Consider the following 18168-nt stretch of genomic DNA (forward strand, 5'->3'; position numbering starts at 1 on the left):
TCAGGCTGACCTTTCTCTCATCTTCAGCCATGTGTTTGGAGTCATGGTGGAAATGCATGGAATTGCACATAATGACCACAAACCGTTCACTGAAGACTTGGTTTCCGCGGCAAAAGCTGGTAAGTGTCTCCACTACCTGCACTCAGAGTCAGAGAGAAATACAGACAGAGATAGGCCCATTCAGGCCACTGACTGTCAAACACCATTACACTGATCCTAACCTCACCCATTTCATTTTTCCCACATTCCCACCATCAAGTCTCGCCCCTTCCAGCTTCTTCCATTTCCATATTAAGGGTATTACCAAAGTCCAAGTAGCTTGTCAATCTGCACGTACAAGGAGGGAGAGGAGCACCAGGAGGGAACCCCACAGTCGGGAGAATGTGCAGACAGCACGCACAGAGCAGCAGGTGGTGGCTTAGAGCCAGGAGTTTGGTTGTGTACTTTTGTACGTAGGCTCAAAACGTACAGGTAATGCGCTTTCCAAATACACACACCAGGTACAGGGAAACTGAGATTAATGCTCCGTAGGTCAGGGCAGGGAACGTTTCAGGTCTTCGACCATTCATCAGCGCTGAAACACAAGAGGAAAATCTTAGGACCAATGTCACAAAAGAGGCAGACTTAAAGGAAGAAAGAAAATTGACCTGAATGCAAAGTCTAGAATATGCACAGTGGATCATCAGGAGGCCTGAATGGGAGCTGTTCCGTTTCCATTCTAGTGGGGATAGGGTGCCAGAATCAGAGGAGGCAAGCCAGTGGAGGGGGTTGAGAATAGGATGATCAGCGCGAGGAATGAGCGGGGGGGGGGGGGGGTAGATGGGCTGGTATAAATGAGGGCTTGCAAGAATGTTTGATGGCCTGCAATTTCTGCAAACCATTTCAAACCCGACAAGGCCCGAGTGAGAGTACTGAAATAGGTGATAAGGGGGTAACACATGAACAGGAACAGGAACAGAGATGGGCTCGTTGCGGGACCAGGTAAGCTAGACCCGGATCTGTAGGCCAGAGGCTCTTAAAGTTGTAGCCATACAAAATAAAAGCACAGAAACAGGCCCTTCAACCTATCTAGTCCATGCCAAACCATTTAAAATGCCTACTTTCATTGTCCTGTAACTGGACCACAGCCCTTCATACCACTACTTTCCATCTACTTGTCCAAGCTTCTCTTAAACACTGAAACCAAGCTTGCATGCGACACTTGTGCTACTAGATCACCCCATACTCCCACGACTCCAGTGAAGAAGTTTCCCCTCATGTTACTCTTTTCACCTTTCAATCTTAACCGATGACCTCCAGTTGTAGTCCCACCCACACTCAATGGAAAAAGCCTACTTGCATTTATCCTATCCGTACCCCTCAAAATGTTGTATACCTCCATCAAATCTCCCTTCAGTCTTCTGCATTCCAAGAAATAAAGATTGAATAGGTTAGTACTTTCCTTATAACTTAGGTCCTCCAGTCCTGGCAATATCCTTGTAGATTTTCTCCGTATTCTTTCAACCTTAATCACATAGTTAGCTTGAGGAAGTTGCTATTCACCCAGTAATGAGCACGGGGAGGCAGTGGTGCGGGAAGTGAGCTGGGAACTGACTCTTGCCTTCAGAGCTGACAGCGTCAGGTATCAAGGAAGAGATGTAGTCAGGGAGGGAATAGACTCAGAGATCAGTGACCAGATGGACGTGCATGGGATCAGGTGAAGGTGGTTGACTGACCCATCTTACCTGATGTAAAGGTGGTTCCAGCAGATAGCACGCTTTGCAACATTTAGCTCAGGAATCAGCGGCGTGCAAATCCAATACTGGAAGAGGGAGAATGAATGAGAAGTCGATCTAAACTGTAAGAATGTTAAGAAGATGTTGTGAAGGATTTTGGTTCCTTCTTTACTTATAACCAACATTCGTGTCCCCTCTCCCCAACCACCACAGGGGAAAAAAGGCAACATGTTCACTGACAATGAACTGCTTGGTGAAAGATTGGGGCCAACTGGCCAAATATAATGCCGATCGACCCAACTCAATGAGGTGAAAGGTTTCAGCTCACTTCAGCAATCCTTACAGCCAAAGTCCTCAGAGCTGGCATTAGCTGACCTGGCCAACTGGGTGGTAGAGCTTTGCACTGTTCCAATTCCATCCACTGTTGAGATGTGACCGTGGAAGCTGGCATGGACCTTAAGCAGATATCAGGGAGTTCGCTCCTGCAGTCAGGCGCCGCTCGGTTGCCAAAAATTACTTTGTAATTATGAATTGTTAGATTATTCAGCCCTGTCCATATTCATGATTATTCTTCACTTAAAATGTGTCTCCACCCCATTACCATAACTTAACACCCTTCCTCAACCACAAGGATATCCTGTTAAACATTGTTACAATCTTTGTACTGACTATGATGCCAAATAAACTGGGGTTTGACAATGACAGACCTGTGTAAATGGAAATGTGTGCATGTGACTGGCACGCAAGGGCCCAGGAACAATATTTTCACCTTTGTTTTGACCCCAGTTTTAATCTGCAGCTCCATCGTGTTTTCTCTGTGGTTTGACTGAGAGGGGTTTATTTATAGGGAAATTCAAGACGGCAAACCCACTCTCAGGCAGTGCAGCTACACACTGTCCCCCAGGCCATTTCAACTCTTCGGTTGTACTGTGAGGCTTTTCAGACTTCATTCTGTTCAGCAGTGAGTCATGGGAGCCAGGTTATTTGCCTATGGTCATCTTTGTAAACCACTTAAAACCCAGACGGCGTCCCACGCGACTTCACTCGGAACAGGGGCCACGTTTTCTTCCCACTCTCGCCCCAAGCATGGCCAAGCTGGCCGTTTCATTAGGATGAACTGGGCCGCAGGAGCCTGGCCCCATGCCGACGTTGGTCAGCTGAGATCCGTTCTGCTTTCTCAAGAGGAGTTAAACTCTTCCAAACAACTCCACAACAACCCGCCAGTATTTACCCTGGAAGCGGCAGTATTAGACAAAAAGAATCTAGACAGTCTCACCTCGTTTCCATACAATCTGATGCCTTTTTCTTGTATTGTAACAAAAGCAAATTAGTAACTGTAAAATATATTGGGACGTCATAAACAGCTTGATTTACATGGAAGATTTCCAACTCTCCTACGCGAATTATGACCTTAATTCAAATACAAACCTCGTCCTTCAATAAACAGCTGGTAAATTTACTTAGCACACAGTTCAGATACAACAACTTCATTAAATCCATGGGTCACCACAAAGGAGGAGGGCCATGTTTTTTTTTTTATGAACAGAATCAGTAGAAATTTCAACCATACATTTGTTTTTTGCTTCTGACCCCTCCATTTCACCAGCCTGCCCGGTTTCACCTGCTCCTCTCTGGGTGAAGATTCTGGAGGGAGCACTCTGCCCTGATCTCCATGTGCGAGCCTGGGGTTCTCTGGGGGCGATGTGGTTTTGTCCAGCACTTGGCTTCTCCAGCCTCCTGAGGCAGGTGGCACATCGCCACTTCCACATCCCAGACATGTGACTGATCTGAAGGTCTAAAATGTTTATTTCGGTACCTCATGGCAAGCGGATCTCAAAGAGACCCCCAGAACAGCACTGCACAGTAACAAATAATGTCTGTATCGACCATGATGCCAAATAAAACCTGCCTGTGCAAGATGCACAGCCCTCAAGCCCCTGTCTGTTCTTATTCTGCGTTAACAGCCTCTTACATCCTGTCTTGCCACCTCCACCCCGGCAACTCATTCCAGGCATCCATCACTCTCTGTGTAAAAAGAAAACTAGCCCCATACATCCCCCCCCCCCCCATCTTAAACTATGCCCTCTAAAAATTGATGTTTCCACCCTTGGGATAAAGCACACTGCCTGCTTACACTCTCTGTTCCTCTCATAATTTTATAAACCTCTATCAAGTGTCCCATCAGCCTCCAACACTCCAGAGAAAACAACCCAGGTTTGTCCAAACCCTCCTTGTAGCTAATACTCTCTAATGCTGCCAGCATCCTGGTGAACCTCTTCAGCACTCTCTCTAATGAACCAACATCCTTCATGTAAAGGGCCAACCAGAACGTCACCCGATTCTCCAAATACAGTCCAACCAAAGTTTTATACAACTTCCTGACCCTTATATTCAGTGCCCTGACTGGTGAAGGCAAATTTGCAGAACACCTTCTTGACCATCCTATTGACATGTGTAGCCACCTTCAGAGAGCCTCAGGATCCCCACGTACATCAGTGCACTTAAGAGTCCAGACAGTTACTGTGTATATGGAGCTCCGCTTACTTTAGAGCTGATGAACAGAGGTGACACACCAGGATTTACCTTCCTTTGCTGAGATTAATTCAACAACATCACCGCAAATCACAAACAGAACACACTGTGAAAACTGAACCGCCCAGGATACACCCGTGGACCCCCTTCTTCACCATCAGTACCAGCCTAAACACTTATTCTCTTCCCACAAATGCTGCCTGACCTACTGATTATTTTCAGCATTTTCTACTTTTCAGATTTCCAGTATCTGCAAATTTTTTTTTTGACTTTCAATGTGATTACAAAGTTAGAACCAAATTAAAATACCAAGTCAAATACTGTTCGTAATAAAAGATGCAATGGGTCAGTAAAGGGTTGGGGCATTTTACAGTACAGCTGTGCCCTCCTGTGCCTGCTCCAACAGTACAAACATCCTCTTCAACGCTGGGAAACTCCGCCTTTGGCGGTGTGAATGACAGTTCTAGCGGAGCGTTAGAAGCCTCTGGGTCCTTGCCAGCTATGTTGCCCGTTCCCAGTCCTGTGGCCTGCCCCTCACTGGTTGCTGCAGATCGCTGAAGATGAGCGCGCCGATGAGATCTGCTTCTTCCGCCTCTTGTTCAGCAGCGGGTTGCTGGTTTTATCCAAGTCCTTGATGGTCACCTGGTCGTAGTCAACTCTCATCGTGGCCAGGGCGCTCGTCATCTCATCCTGAAAGTGGAGTACAGAGCACAGTATTTAGAGCAAAACGGAGGGGGGAGGGTCACAACGGGACATTATCGAAGGTGAATGGAGGAAAGTATAGGGTGAATGTCAAGTGCATGTCTTTTACACACAGAGTGGAACACCCTGCCAAATATGGTAATAGAGGCAAATTTGGGACATTTGAGAAACTCTTGGGTAGACACACGGATGATAGAGAAAAGGAGGATTATATAGAAGGGAAGGGTTAGATTCAAGGGTAAAGAGCAACTTTATTCGCAATATATGTTTACATGTATTAGGAATTCGCTGTGGTGTATGGAGAGGGGTGATAAATAATAGCACAAGACATAGCAGCAGAATTAAGCCATTCAGCCCATCGAGTCTGCTCCACCATTTGATCATGGCTGATCCTTTCTTTTTCTCCTCCTCAACCCCAGTTCCCGGTCTTCTCCCCGTAACCGTTGATACCATGTCCAATCAAGAACACATCAATATCTTCCTTAAATACACTCAATGACCTGGCCTCCACAGCTGCAAGTGACAACAAATTCACCACCCTTTGGCTAAAGAAATTTCTCCGCATCTCTGTTTTGAAAGGGCGCCCCTCTATCTTGAGGCTATGCCCTCTTGTCCTAGACTCCCCCAACATGGGAAACATCATTTCCACATCTACTCTGTCTAGGCCTTTCATGAACTGAAAGTTTTCAATGAGGTCCCCCCTCATCCTTCTGAATTCCAGCAAGTACAGACCTAGAGCCATCAAACCTTCCTCATATTTAATTCCCGGAATCATCCTTGTGAAACTCCTCTGGACCTTCTCCAATGCCGGCATATTTTTTCTAAGATGAGGGGCCCAACACTGTTCACAATACTCAAGGTGAGGTCTCATCAATGCCTTATAATGCCTCAGCATCACGTCCTCGCTCTTGTATTATCGATTGGCATCTCCCTAGAACAAGGGGTTTAGATGGGGTGGAGTTTGTTAGGTGTGTTCAGGAAGGTTTCTTGACACAATATGTAGATAAGCCTACAAAAGGAGAGGCTGTGCTTGATCTGGTATTGGGAAATGAACCTGGTCATGTGTCAGATCTCTCAGTGGGAGAGCATTTTGGAGATAGTGATCACAATTCTATCTCCTTTACAATAACATTGGAGAGAGATAGGAACAGACAAGTTAGAAAAGTGTTTAATTGGAGTAAGGGGAATTATGAGGCTATCAGGCAGGAAATTGGAAGCTTAAATTGGAAACAGATGTTCTCAGGGAAAAGTACAGAAGAAATGTGGCAAATATTCAGGGAATATTTCTGTGGAGTTCTGCATATGTACATTCCAATGAGACAGGGAAGTTATGGTAGGGTACAGGAACTGTGGTGTACAAAGGCTGTAATAAATCTAGTCAAGAAGAAAAGAAAAGCTTACAATAGGTTCAGAGAGTGAGGTAATGTTAGAGATCTAGAAGATTATAAGGCTAACAGGAAGGAGTTTAAGAAGGAAATTAGGAGAGCCAGAAGGGGCCATGAGAAGGCCTTGGTGGGCAGGATTAAAGAAAACCCCAAGGCATTCTACAAGTATGTGAAAAGCAAGAGGATAAGACGTGAAAGAATAGGACAAATCAAGTGTGACAGTGGGAAAGTGTGTATGGAACCAGAGGAAATAGCAGAGGTACTTAATGAATACTTTATTTCAATATTCACAGTGGAAAAGGATCTTGGTGATAGGAGTGATGACTTGCAGCAGACTGAAAAGCATGAGCATGTAGATATTAAGAAAGAGGATGCGCTGGAACTTTAGGAAAGCATCAAGTTGGATAGGTTGCCGGGACTACTGTGGGAGGTGAGGGAGGAGATTGCTGAGCCTCTGACGATGAACTTTGCATCATCATTGGGGACAGGAGAGGTTCTGGAGGATTGGAGGGCTGCGGATGATGTTCCTCTGTTCAAGAAAGGGAGTAGAGATAGCCCAGGAAATCATAGACCATTGAGTCTTACCTCAGTGGTTGGTAAGTTGATGGAGAAGATCCTGAGAGGCAGGATTTATGAACATTTGGAGAGGCATAATAGGATTAGGAATAGTCAGCATGGCTTTGTCAAGGGCAGGTCATGCTTTACGTGCCTGATTGAGCTTTTTGAGGAAGTGACTAAACACATTGATGAAGGAAGAGCAGTAGATGTAGTGTATATGGATTTCAGCAAGGCATTTGATAAGGTACCCCATGCAAGGCTTGTTGAGAAAGTAAGGAGGCATGGGATCCAAGGGGACCTTGCTTTATGGATCCAGAACTGGCTTGCCCACAGAAGGCAAAGAGTGGTTGTAGACGGGTCATATTCTGCATGGAGGTTGGTGACCAGTGGTGTCCCTCAGGGATCTGTTCTGAGACCCCTACTCTTTGTGATTTTTATAAATGACCTGGATGAGGAAGTGGAGGGATGGGTTCATAAGTTTGCTGATGACACAAAGGTTGGAGGTGTTGTGGATAATGTGGAGGGCTGTCAGAGGTTACAGCGGGATATTGATAGGACGCAAAACCGGGCTGAGAGGTGGAAGATGGAGTTCAACCCAGATAAGTGTGAAGTGGTTCAGTTTGGTAGGTCAAATATGATGGCAGAATATAGTATTAATGGTAAGACTCTTGGCAGTGTGGAGGACCAGAGGGGTCTTGGGGCCCGAGTCCATACAACACTCAAAGCAGCTGCGCAGGTTGAGGTGGATACGATAGGGTCTGTTAAGAGACTTTTGGATAGGTACATGGAGCTTAGAAAAATAGAGGGCTATAGGTAAGCCTAGTAATTTCTAAGGTAGGGGCATGTTTGGCACAGCTTTGTGGGCCGAAGGGCCTGTATTGTGCTGTAGGTTTTCTCTGTATTCTAGACCTCCTGAAATGAACACTAACATGGCATTTGCCTTCCTCACCACCGACTCAGCCTGCAGGTTAATCTTCAGGGTGTTCTGCACAAGGACTCCCAAGTCCTTCTGCATCTCAGATTCCTGGATTTTCTCCCCATTGAGAAAACAGTCTGCACATTTATTTCTACTACCGAAGTGCATGACCATGCAATTTCCAACACTGTATTTCATTTGCCACTTTCTTGCCCATTCTCCTAATCCAGGGGTCCCCAACCTTTTTTGCACCACGGACCGGTTTAATATTGACAATATTCTTGCGGATTGGCCGACCGGGGGGGGGGGGGGTTCAAGTAGGGTTAAACTCACCTCAACATGTCTTTTACAGTTAGAGTTGCCAACTTTCTCACTCCCAAATAAGGGACAAAAGTAGCAGTCAAATCCCGGGACACTCTACCCCAGGAAAGACTACCTTGACCATGAAGCCTTGCGCGGGCACCTGTGTGCACATCCGTGACGTGCTCGTAGCCATGCGCATGCGCGTATGTGCCGATTTTTTCCCCCCACAAATCGGTTTTACCTTCATCTTCCCAACTATACTGCACATACATTATTTCTACTTCAGTCTATGTATTTATCATATCATTCCTGCTTTTACTATATGTTAGTGTTATTTTCGGTTTTATGTGTTATTTGGTATGATTTGGCAGGTTATTTTTTGGGTCTGGGGATGCTCAAATATTTTTATCATATAAATTAGTGGTAATAGCTTCCCATTCAACCCTACATGAATACCCATGATTACAGTCAAACAGAACAGCGTTACCCTGGGGCCAAGGGACAAAACACAGTACCAACAGTCATACACACCACAAGGCACATCTAAAATATCAGCAAATATACAGTCACATAAAAACTATAATTCAAGGCCATGTGTCTATGAATGTTGCATCTTTCTGCAGTTGAACAAAATAAAACTTGTCTTCTGCTGAGTGAACACTGGGGGGCAGCACTGACTCTAGCTTGGATACTGAATGTTCTGATGTCTTTTAAATATTCATACTCCTAGACCTGGGTTTTACAGGCGAGGCTACCTTGCAAAGTTGATGCTGGGTTCCCTTCTTGAAACCCACAGTGCTTCTGAAGAAGGTCCTCCCAAACAGTTGAGGATTTCGAGCTAGTGAGAACAGGAGACTCCTTGTCACACCAGGTGGTCAAAACAGATAATCTGAATTTATTTACTAAATTTATTTTGAATCCCATGGAGCATGTGGAAACCTTCCAATATCCAGGCAGTCAACAGGAATTCTGCAATGCTGGAAATTCAAGCAATACACATAAAAGTTGCTGGTGAACGCAGCAGGCCAGGCAGCATCTCTATGAAGAGGTGCTGCCTGGCCTGCTGCGTTCACCAGCAACCTTTATGTGTGTTGCTTAAATATCCAGGCAGTTCTTTTTTTTCTTCTTTCTTCAGGTAGGAGTATATATCGGGGGGAAGGGTTAAGGGGAGGGGGGAGGGTAGACATTATCTTTTCATGTATTCACTTTGAAAACTCAATAAAAATTATATTTAAAAAACACAGATAATCTGACAGATTTCATGAGAGATTTAAAGGCAATGGAGGGATTGAGAACAGGGTGGATGGTGGAGGGAGGACACCTGTCAGGAATATTAACAATGCAATTGATCAGTTGATTAAAGGATTACAATGTTGTGGATTCAGTCTTATATTTCCAGTGTTCACTTTTCTTCATTTTTGTACAACTGAAATTGCTTACTGACAGGTGGGAGAGCTCACCTGCATAGTGACAGAGGGGCTTTTGTCCACAGTTGGGTTGGGGCTGGGCGATGGAATGAGATTGGGAAGTGAAGACCACAGGGTTGAAGGTTCAGCATTATGGTCCACCCTGAATCAGCAGCTAGGGGACAGTGATGGGGCTGGGGGTGCAGGGGGGGTGGTTGGTGAGCACACGGAATTTGCATGGGGGAGGAGTAAAATGGCAAGGGTCCTCCCAAGCACCGTCTCTCTCAAACCCTTCCCCACAGAGCATACTCAGACTGGGTTGACACAACTTTACATTCCTGCTATCACCACGACCTGCCGAGTCATTTCCCTTCCTCTGTTCTGCTCTGCTTGCAAACCCTTGGGAACAGGAACATGGACTTACAGCTTTTCCTGTGGGGATGCACTGCTCGACTTCACCTCTCCGCCTTTTCCTTCCCCCTCTTCTCCCTGAGTGCCTGCCTATTATAATACACCCATGGTTTAAAAAAAACTTGCACCGTTTGTTTGTCTTTCAGTCAGGTCTCAGGAAAGGGCAATGGTTGAAAACCAATTCAAGTTCCTTTCGTCACTAAGAAGTAGGAGCCAGTCTATCCTGGAGACAGCCTCATCAGTTGGGCCACTTCTTCAATGTGAATGAGAGACGACCTCTGGCTTTATCGTGCCCTGACAGAGCTTCCTCCCAACGTCCCCTCCTTTCTCTGTCCACCATGACTTGGAGTTAGGTTTTATCATCAAAGAAAAATATCAACTTTTTTTCCTATTTTTCAAAGTCAAAGTACAAAGTGCATATATGTCACTATATACTACCAAGATATATGAGAAATGAAATACTATTAATACAAACTGGACATACAATGCCTGTAAAAAGTATTTACCCCACCCTTGGAAGTTTTCATGTTTTATTGTTTTATAACATTGAATCACGGAAGCCATGCAGTGAAGCATGCCTGCAGCCACCACCGAGGTAGGAATAATGTGTTTTTGATTAGTCTGATGGCCAAAATGCTCAGTTTTGGTTTCATCAGACTATAGAATCTCTTCCAGCTGACTAGAGTCTCCCACATGCCTTCTAGCAAACTGTAACCAAGATTTCATCTGAGTTTCTTTTCCAACTTTGCCATTCTCCCATAAAGCTGTGACTGGCAAAGCACCCAGGCTACAGTTGTTGTTTGTGCAGTCTCTCCCATCTCAGCCACTGAAGCCTGTAACTCCTCCAGAGTTGTCATGGGTCTCTTGGTGACCCCCCTCACTAGTCCCCTTCTTGCACAGTCACTCAGTTTCTGAGTACGGCCTGCTCGAGGCAGATTTACAGCTGTGCAATATTCTTTCCATTTCTTGATGACTGACTTCACTGTACTCCAAGGGATATTCAGTGACTTGGAAATTTTCTTGTACCCATCTCCTGACATGTGGTTTTGCGGAGTTACTTGGAATGTTCTTTTGTCTTCACGGTGTAGCTTTTGCCAGGATACTGACTCACCAGCAGTTGGACCTTCCAGATAGAGGTGTATTTTTACTACAATCAATTGAAACACCTTGAATGCACACAGGTCTCCAAAAACAGATCTCTATTTAACTAGTTATGTGACTTCTAAAATCAGCGCACCAGTGATGATTTGGTGTGTCATATAAGGGTGGGGGGAGGAGAAAGGTGAATACTTATGTAGTTCATTATTTTGTGTTCTAGATTTCTGATTAATTTAGATCACTTTGTAGAGATCTGTTTTCACTTTGACATGAGTCTTTTTCATCAGTGTCAAGAAAGCCAAATTAAATCCACTGTGATTCAATGTTGTAAAACAATAAAACATGAACATTTGCAAGGGGGGGGGAATACTTTTTAGAGGCATTAAATACACAGTGAAATGCATCGTTTGCATCAACAGCCAGCACAGTCCCATGATGCACTAGGAGAAGCCCGCAAATGTCACCATGCTTTCATCGCCAACGTAGCATGCCCATAACTTACTAACCTACTAACCAGCAGGTCTTTGGAACGTGGATGGAAACTGAAGCACAGGGTCAGGGGAAGAACATGCACACAGCGGTGGGAATTGAACCCCAATCGCTGGCTGCTATGCTGTAAAATGAACATGTTGACTGCTACACTCATCTTAGCACCCGCTGCCTCAGCTTAATTCTAGACAGACTGATGGCCCTGAAACAGGAGACTGCAGCTCCACTTGTTGCCAGGACATGAGTGCATTTGTTACTCAAGTATGTAAACAGTATGTGAATATATACTACCTGGAGATTCATTTTCTTGAAAGCATTTACAGGAAAATACAGAAATACAATAGAAGTTTTGAAAACTATAAATAAATGTCCATCAGACACACAGTGAGATGCATCAACAACCTTCACAGTGCGAGGATGTGCTGGGCACAGCCTACAAGTGTCGCCAAGCTTCTGTTGCCAATGTAGCATGCACACAACTCACTAACCCCAACCCATACGTCTTTGGACTGTGGGAGGAAACCAGGGCACCCAGAGGAAACCCATGGGGAGAATGTACAAACTCCTTGCAGGCAGCGGTGGACATCCAAACCCAGTCACTGGCACTGTAAAGCAATTACCCTAACTGCTACCCTACTGTGAAGATCTGATCTCCTGCTTCCGTTTAATTCTAGAATGACTGATGGCTCTGGAACAGAAGATTACAGGCCCACTCATTGACAAGAGTCGAGTACACACGATGTTCTAGTGTCAAGGGCAGTGGGTAACGGGCCTGATCCTGAAGAATGTAATAGATTGGCTGGTTGAGTGGTGTCGCGGCAACAACCTCGCATTCAACATCAGGAAGATAAGGAACTGATTGCGGACATCAGGAAGGGGGGATTTGGGAGAACACAGACCAGTTTTCATCGAGGGGTCAGTAGTGGAAAGGGGCAGAGCCTCGTTCCAGGGTGTTGGCATCCCTGAAGATCTTATCCTGGACCCAACAAAGAAGGCACGTCAGTGGCAATATTTCATTAGGAGTTTGAGGAGATCTGGTGTGCAGTAAATCTCTACAGATGCACCATGAAGAGCATTCTAACTGGTTGCATCACCGTCTGGCATGGAGCGACCAATGCAGAGGATCAGACGGTTGTAAACTCAGCCATCTGCATCATGGGCACTAGCCTTCCTAACATCAAGGACATCTTCAATAGTCAATGCCTCAAGAAGCTGGCATCCATCCATCAACGAGCCTCCCCATCTGGCACATGCCCCTCATTACTACCATCAGGGAGGAGCCACAGGAGCCTGAGGACACACACTCAATGTCTTACCTTTCGCCATCCAATTGTTGTAAGGTCCATGAACACTACCTCACGTTGCGCTCTCTTTTGGCACCATTGTTTTTTTTATATATTTATTACCGTAAATTAGTATTTTTTATGTACTGCTGCCGCAAATCAAAAAAAAAATTCTCAACGTACTGTATGTCAGTGGCCGTAAAACTGATTCTGATTCTGAACTCACTGGCTCTCCTCCTGTCAAATCCTCTGGGCTCCTCTACCCATCACATCCACCGCACGGCTTCCTCTACACACACTCTTCTCTCCCATCTCTCCCCATCAGTCTGATATGCCCTTCCTTCCAATCCCTACACTCCTTTCTCAAATGCTCCCTAAGCCCTTCCCTCTGACAAGCCTTCCGCCACTCTAATCCTCTCTTCCTCAGCACCTTGTCACCACATCATGTTTCCCTGTGCATAGCAGAAAACCAAAACCCTTTCAGCTGGCCAGTCCAGGAGTTACCTCAGGCCTAAGCACCTTGGTCTGGCCTTCCCGGTTTAGCCTGTGTCCTTGGTCGCCAAGAAGACTATCATTTGTGTGAGCGTCTGGACGCTGCTTTTCCATCAACAGCACAGAAGCCACACCAGCAAAGGGTTTCAGTGACTGTAAACCACTTAGTGATGGTCCAAGACTGTGGAAGGTGCTCTGTAGGTACGGACTGGCTCTCTCTTTCACTTTTTGTAAAAGGGTAATGTGAGGGTAAACGTACTGACCTTCACCTCCTCCCACATGTCCTTCTCTTCTTGGAGCACCCGACTTGTGTGTAGTGGAGTTGGTGGGACCGCCATTGATTGCTGGAAGAGCAAAGAGCATTTAAATCCCATCGTTCAGTTGGCTACAAACCCTCTCATCTGCTCCACCAGTCCCCTCAAATGATATCACTCTATCAAATCTATCAAATGAGGAGGAAGTCTCAGGGCCAAGACCCCTGTTGATTTTATGGAAGGGCTGTACCTCAAGCCCCCAACAACTCCTCCTTTAGGAAGAGGCTTATAGGTTACTGTTACTCAATGGGCCACAACTGCTCTGTGCAGTCCTGGTCACCCTGTTACAGAAGGGCTTGGGGAGTGTGCAGAATAGGTTCACCAGGATGTTGCTTGGAATAGAGAGCATTGGCAGTGAGGAGAGGTTTTCTCTGGAGCCATAGGTGGTCTGAAAGAGGGGTGTTATGAGAGGCATAAAATAGGGTAGTCAGTCTTTTCCCAAAGGTGGAACCGTCAAATACTGGAACCTGTGGCTTTAAAGCGAGAAGGGGAAGTTTAAAGGAAATTAGGTGGCAAGTTTTTTTTTAAGACAGAGAATGGTAGATGTGTGGAGCACCCTGCTGGAAGCAGATCTGACAACAATGTTTAAGAAGCTTCTAGACAGGCACATGAACAGACAGGGCATAAGGCAATTTAGACAAGGCACAGGCAAGGTCTTCAGTTTAACTTGGCTTCATGGGTAGTACAAACATAGCGAGGCAAAGGGCCTGTCTACTAAATTATGTTCTCTGAATCAGTTTAGAAGAAATTGACTCTAACTGCTTTAAGAGAATGGGATGGGAAAGTGTTTCCAGGCATAATATTTGTTAACACACACCAAATCCGGGAGGAACTCGGTCTGTCTGGCAGCATCAATGTTTTGGGCCAAGAACCTTCATCAGGTCTGGAAAGGAAGGGGGAAGAAGCCAGACTAAGGTGGGGGAGGAGGAGCAGCACAAGCTGGCATGTGATAGGTGAAGCCAGGTGAGTGGGAAGTGGGTGGTGGGGGGTGACAGGTGATAGGTGAAACCAGGTGAGTGGGAAGTGGGTGGGGGAGGTGATAGGTGAAGCCAGGTGAGTGGGAAGTGGGTGGGGGGTGACAGGTGATAGGTGAAGCCAGGTGAGTGGGAAGTGGGTGGGGGAGGTGATAGGTGAAGCCAGGTGAGTGGGAAGTGGGTGTGGGAGGTGATAGGTGAAGCCAGGTGAGTGGGAAGTGGGTGGGGGAGGTGATAGGTGAAGCCAGGTGAGTGGGAAGTGGGTGGGGGAGGTGACAGGTGAAGCCAGGTGAGTGGGAAGTGGGTGTGGGAGGTGATAGGTGAAGCCAGGTGAGTGGGAAGTTGGGAGGGGGTGGTGACAGGTGATAGGTGAAGCCAGGTGAGTGGGAAGTGGGTGGGGGAGGTGACAGGTGAAGCCAGGTGAGTGGGAAGTGGGTGGTGGGAGGTGATAGGTGAAACCAGGTGAGAGTGAAGTGGGGGGGGAGGGACGTGAGAAGTGAGAAGCTGGGAGGTGATAGGTGGAAAAGGAGGAGGAATCTGACAGGAGAGGGAAGTGGACCATGGGAGAAAGGGAGGGAGGAGGGGCTCCAGAGGGAGGTGATAGGCAGGTTAGGAGAGAAAAAGGGGTAAGAGGGGAACCAGAATGAGGAATGTAAAATGAGAGAAGGCAGAGGGGGAAGAAATGACCAGAAATGAGAGAAATCAATGTTCATGCCATCAGCTTGGAGACTACCTGTCACAACATGTTAAGACCCCTCTCCCTTAAACAGGGCTGATACAGTCATGTACCATTTGTGACTTATCTGTTATTGACCCCGCTCTACATGCCGCATCCTATTGACCTACACACAGGTCTCTTGGTGTCCCTACAGCTCCCACAGACAACAGTCAAACTTCAGGTGTCAGGCGTGCTCCTGCAACGTGCCAAGCAGCCGTCCTGGAGCTCAGCGCCGAGCAGGAGGCAGCTGCTGCTTGCTAAGACCTACATTGATCCAAGGATGATTCATAAACTCGGTGATGGTCATCCGCTCTGTGGGGTCTGTCTTCAGCACCTGCCGGATCAGATCCTTTGCTGTATAGGAGAGGAAATGAACAGGTATCAGCCTCTCCTGCCCTTTAAGGCAGCAAACCTCCCCAGCTGGTCTTTTGCCAGTGACCCAAACATAAATATTAAAATATTAGGGGATGTATGGTAGCGTAATGGTTAGTGTAAACGCTATTACAGCACCAGCGACCTGGGTACATATCCGGCCGATGTATGGAAGGAGTTTGTACTTTCTCCCTGTGACCGTGTAGGTTTCCTCCGGGTGCTCTGGTTTCCTCCCACAGTCCGAAGACACGCTGGTTGTAGGGTAATGGCTGTAATTGGGCTGGCGCAGGCTCGTTGGGCCGGGGGACCCATTACTGCGCTGTAACTCTAAATGGAAGAGGAACTGTGACTGAGGAAGGGCCAGGGTTGCCTTGTGTGGATCAGCCACAATCATCCTGGGTTATTTGGCTTCGATTCTACACAGTAACTCACATAACTGATATAGTGTGAGCAGGGTCAGAGCTTTCCTCACCCCCAACACTCAGGATGGCTGTGGCGGAGAAGGAATGGTCACCTACCTCTTTGCCAAATGCGGATTTGCTAAGAGGCCATGGAGACAGGTTCCAGAGTCCCTGTCCCAGTTCCGGGACAGCAGCTGTCTGACCCTCTCAGAGGCTGTTCCCAGGGACACACACACACACACACACACACTCTGAGAGAGGCATCAGGTGCTGAGGGAAGGTCATCAACTCGAAGGCAGCCTTTGGCCTGCCCAGAAGTGTTGGTCTTCCAGGGCAGTGAGATGTCCATGAGGGAATGCGGCAGACCGGCTCAGTCCGGGTTGCAGGAGTACGAACGGAGGGTGCACTGAAGCTCGGTTCAGCCAATGCTAGGCCTCTGCGGGGACAGACCCTTTCCTACCACACGTGGAGGGCTGTGTTGGGCGGGGACGCCCCTCGAACAATGAAAGGGGGTGTCAGGTCAGGGAGCCCATTAGTGGCAACAGTGTAAAGTCTGTATGTGTCCTTTCCTCTTTAACGTTTACTTCACTGGAGGTTCCCACCACAAATGCAAAGAGGCATTCTTTGCATTGTTTCTCCCTTTTGCATAGATTTTTTATCATGAAAAAAGTCTATTTTTGAATAGCTTAGAACACAGAACAGTACAGCACAGTACAGACCCTTCCACCCATAGTATTGTGCCGACATTTTAAACTACTCTAAGATCAATCTAAACCTTCACTCCCATATACCCCTCCACTTTTCTCTCTTCCATCTGCTTATCTAACAGTTTCTTAAATGTCCCTAATACATCTGCCTTACCACCGCCTCTGGGAGGGTGTTTCATGTACTCACCACCAGCTGTGTAAAAAAAACTTACTTCTTTCCTCCAAACACCTTACAATGATGTCCCCTGTATTAGTGATTCCACCCTGGGAACGTCATTGATCTATGCTGGGAACAAGCCAGCCCTTTGTTTAATCACCTGCTGGATGAACTCAGCAGGCCGAGCAACATCTGTGGGGGGAGAGGAATTGTGAATGTTTTGGGTCCGAAGCGAAGATGTCCTCTCTCAGTCCTGATGCAGGGGATTGTGTGTTGCTCTAGATCTGCCGTCTCCTGTGCCTCCCTGTGTCTGATCGTTTTCCTCACCGCTGAGGACTACTATTATATAAGCAGCCCGAGTACAGTGACTGCAACGGGAGAGACCCCTGTTCTCCTGCATGCGTTTTACCTCAGTGACCTCAAACAGGACTGACCCAGGATGGAACACAGTATAGAGAAGATAAGGTCATGCGTTTTGGTAGAAGGAATAAAGGTGCAGACTATTTTCTAAATGGGGAGCAAATTCAGAAATTGGAGCTGCAAAGGGATTTGGGAGTCACAGTGCAGGATTCCTCAAAGGTTAACTTGCAGGCTGAGTCAGGGGCATCTTGTCCACACAGAGGGTGGTGAGTATATGGTCCTCAGCATATACTGCCAGAGGGAGTGGTTGAGGCAATATCATTTATGAAAAATTTGGATAGGTATTGTACATATACAAGAGGGGCTTGGGGGGATATGGGGTGAATGCTGGAAATTAAGACTCTCTGGATGAACATCGCGGTTAGCATGGACTAGTTGGGCCGCAGAGCCTGTATCCGTGCTGTTCTGCTCTATGGTCCGATGGTCTAAACGTAGCTCAGGATGTTTGACCATGGAACAGATACGTGGCCCACATCACTGTGCGGGCAACTCGAGCACCAGAGCCGTAGGGAAGGGAATGGTGAAGGTCGGAGGCCCAAACAAACTGAAATAGGCACCATCACACACAACCGTCAGCTCAAGTGCCAAGATCTTCCGTCATTTTGGTGAATACCTTGAAACCTTCTTGCAAATTGTTGGGACACTGGGACTCTCCCCCATCCCCCACCTTACCAAACCTCCTCCTTATCAAACAAAGATAGGAAGCAGAATGCCTGGCGTCACTTCTGTCTGAGAGTCTGCTCAAACCTACAAGGACTACATCGTTAAGACCCTATTCCCTTCGAGGAACCAATGGCCAAAGTTCCCATTCACCA

General features: G+C 46.8%; 1 protein-coding gene across 1 annotated transcript in view; it reads right to left on the reverse strand.

The window, feature by feature from the left end:
• Window positions 1-3150: 3150 nt before the first annotated feature.
• LOC140211161 (MAP kinase-activated protein kinase 2-like) overlaps window positions 3151-18168 on the reverse strand; it is a 149799-nt gene continuing 134781 nt past the window's right edge. Inside the window, exons 8-10 of the mRNA XM_072280692.1 lie at window positions 15565-15650; window positions 13554-13634; window positions 3151-4937 (exon numbers count right to left, since the gene is read on the reverse strand). Coding sequence (XP_072136793.1) covers window positions 4782-4937; window positions 13554-13634; window positions 15565-15650 — 323 coding nt within the window. The 3' untranslated portion in view covers window positions 3151-4781. The remainder of the gene's footprint in view (window positions 4938-13553; window positions 13635-15564; window positions 15651-18168) is intronic.

This window comes from Mobula birostris, chromosome 16, assembly GCF_030028105.1.
Source record: "Mobula birostris isolate sMobBir1 chromosome 16, sMobBir1.hap1, whole genome shotgun sequence".
In the NCBI taxonomy this organism is placed as follows: Eukaryota; Metazoa; Chordata; class Chondrichthyes; order Myliobatiformes; family Myliobatidae; genus Mobula; species Mobula birostris.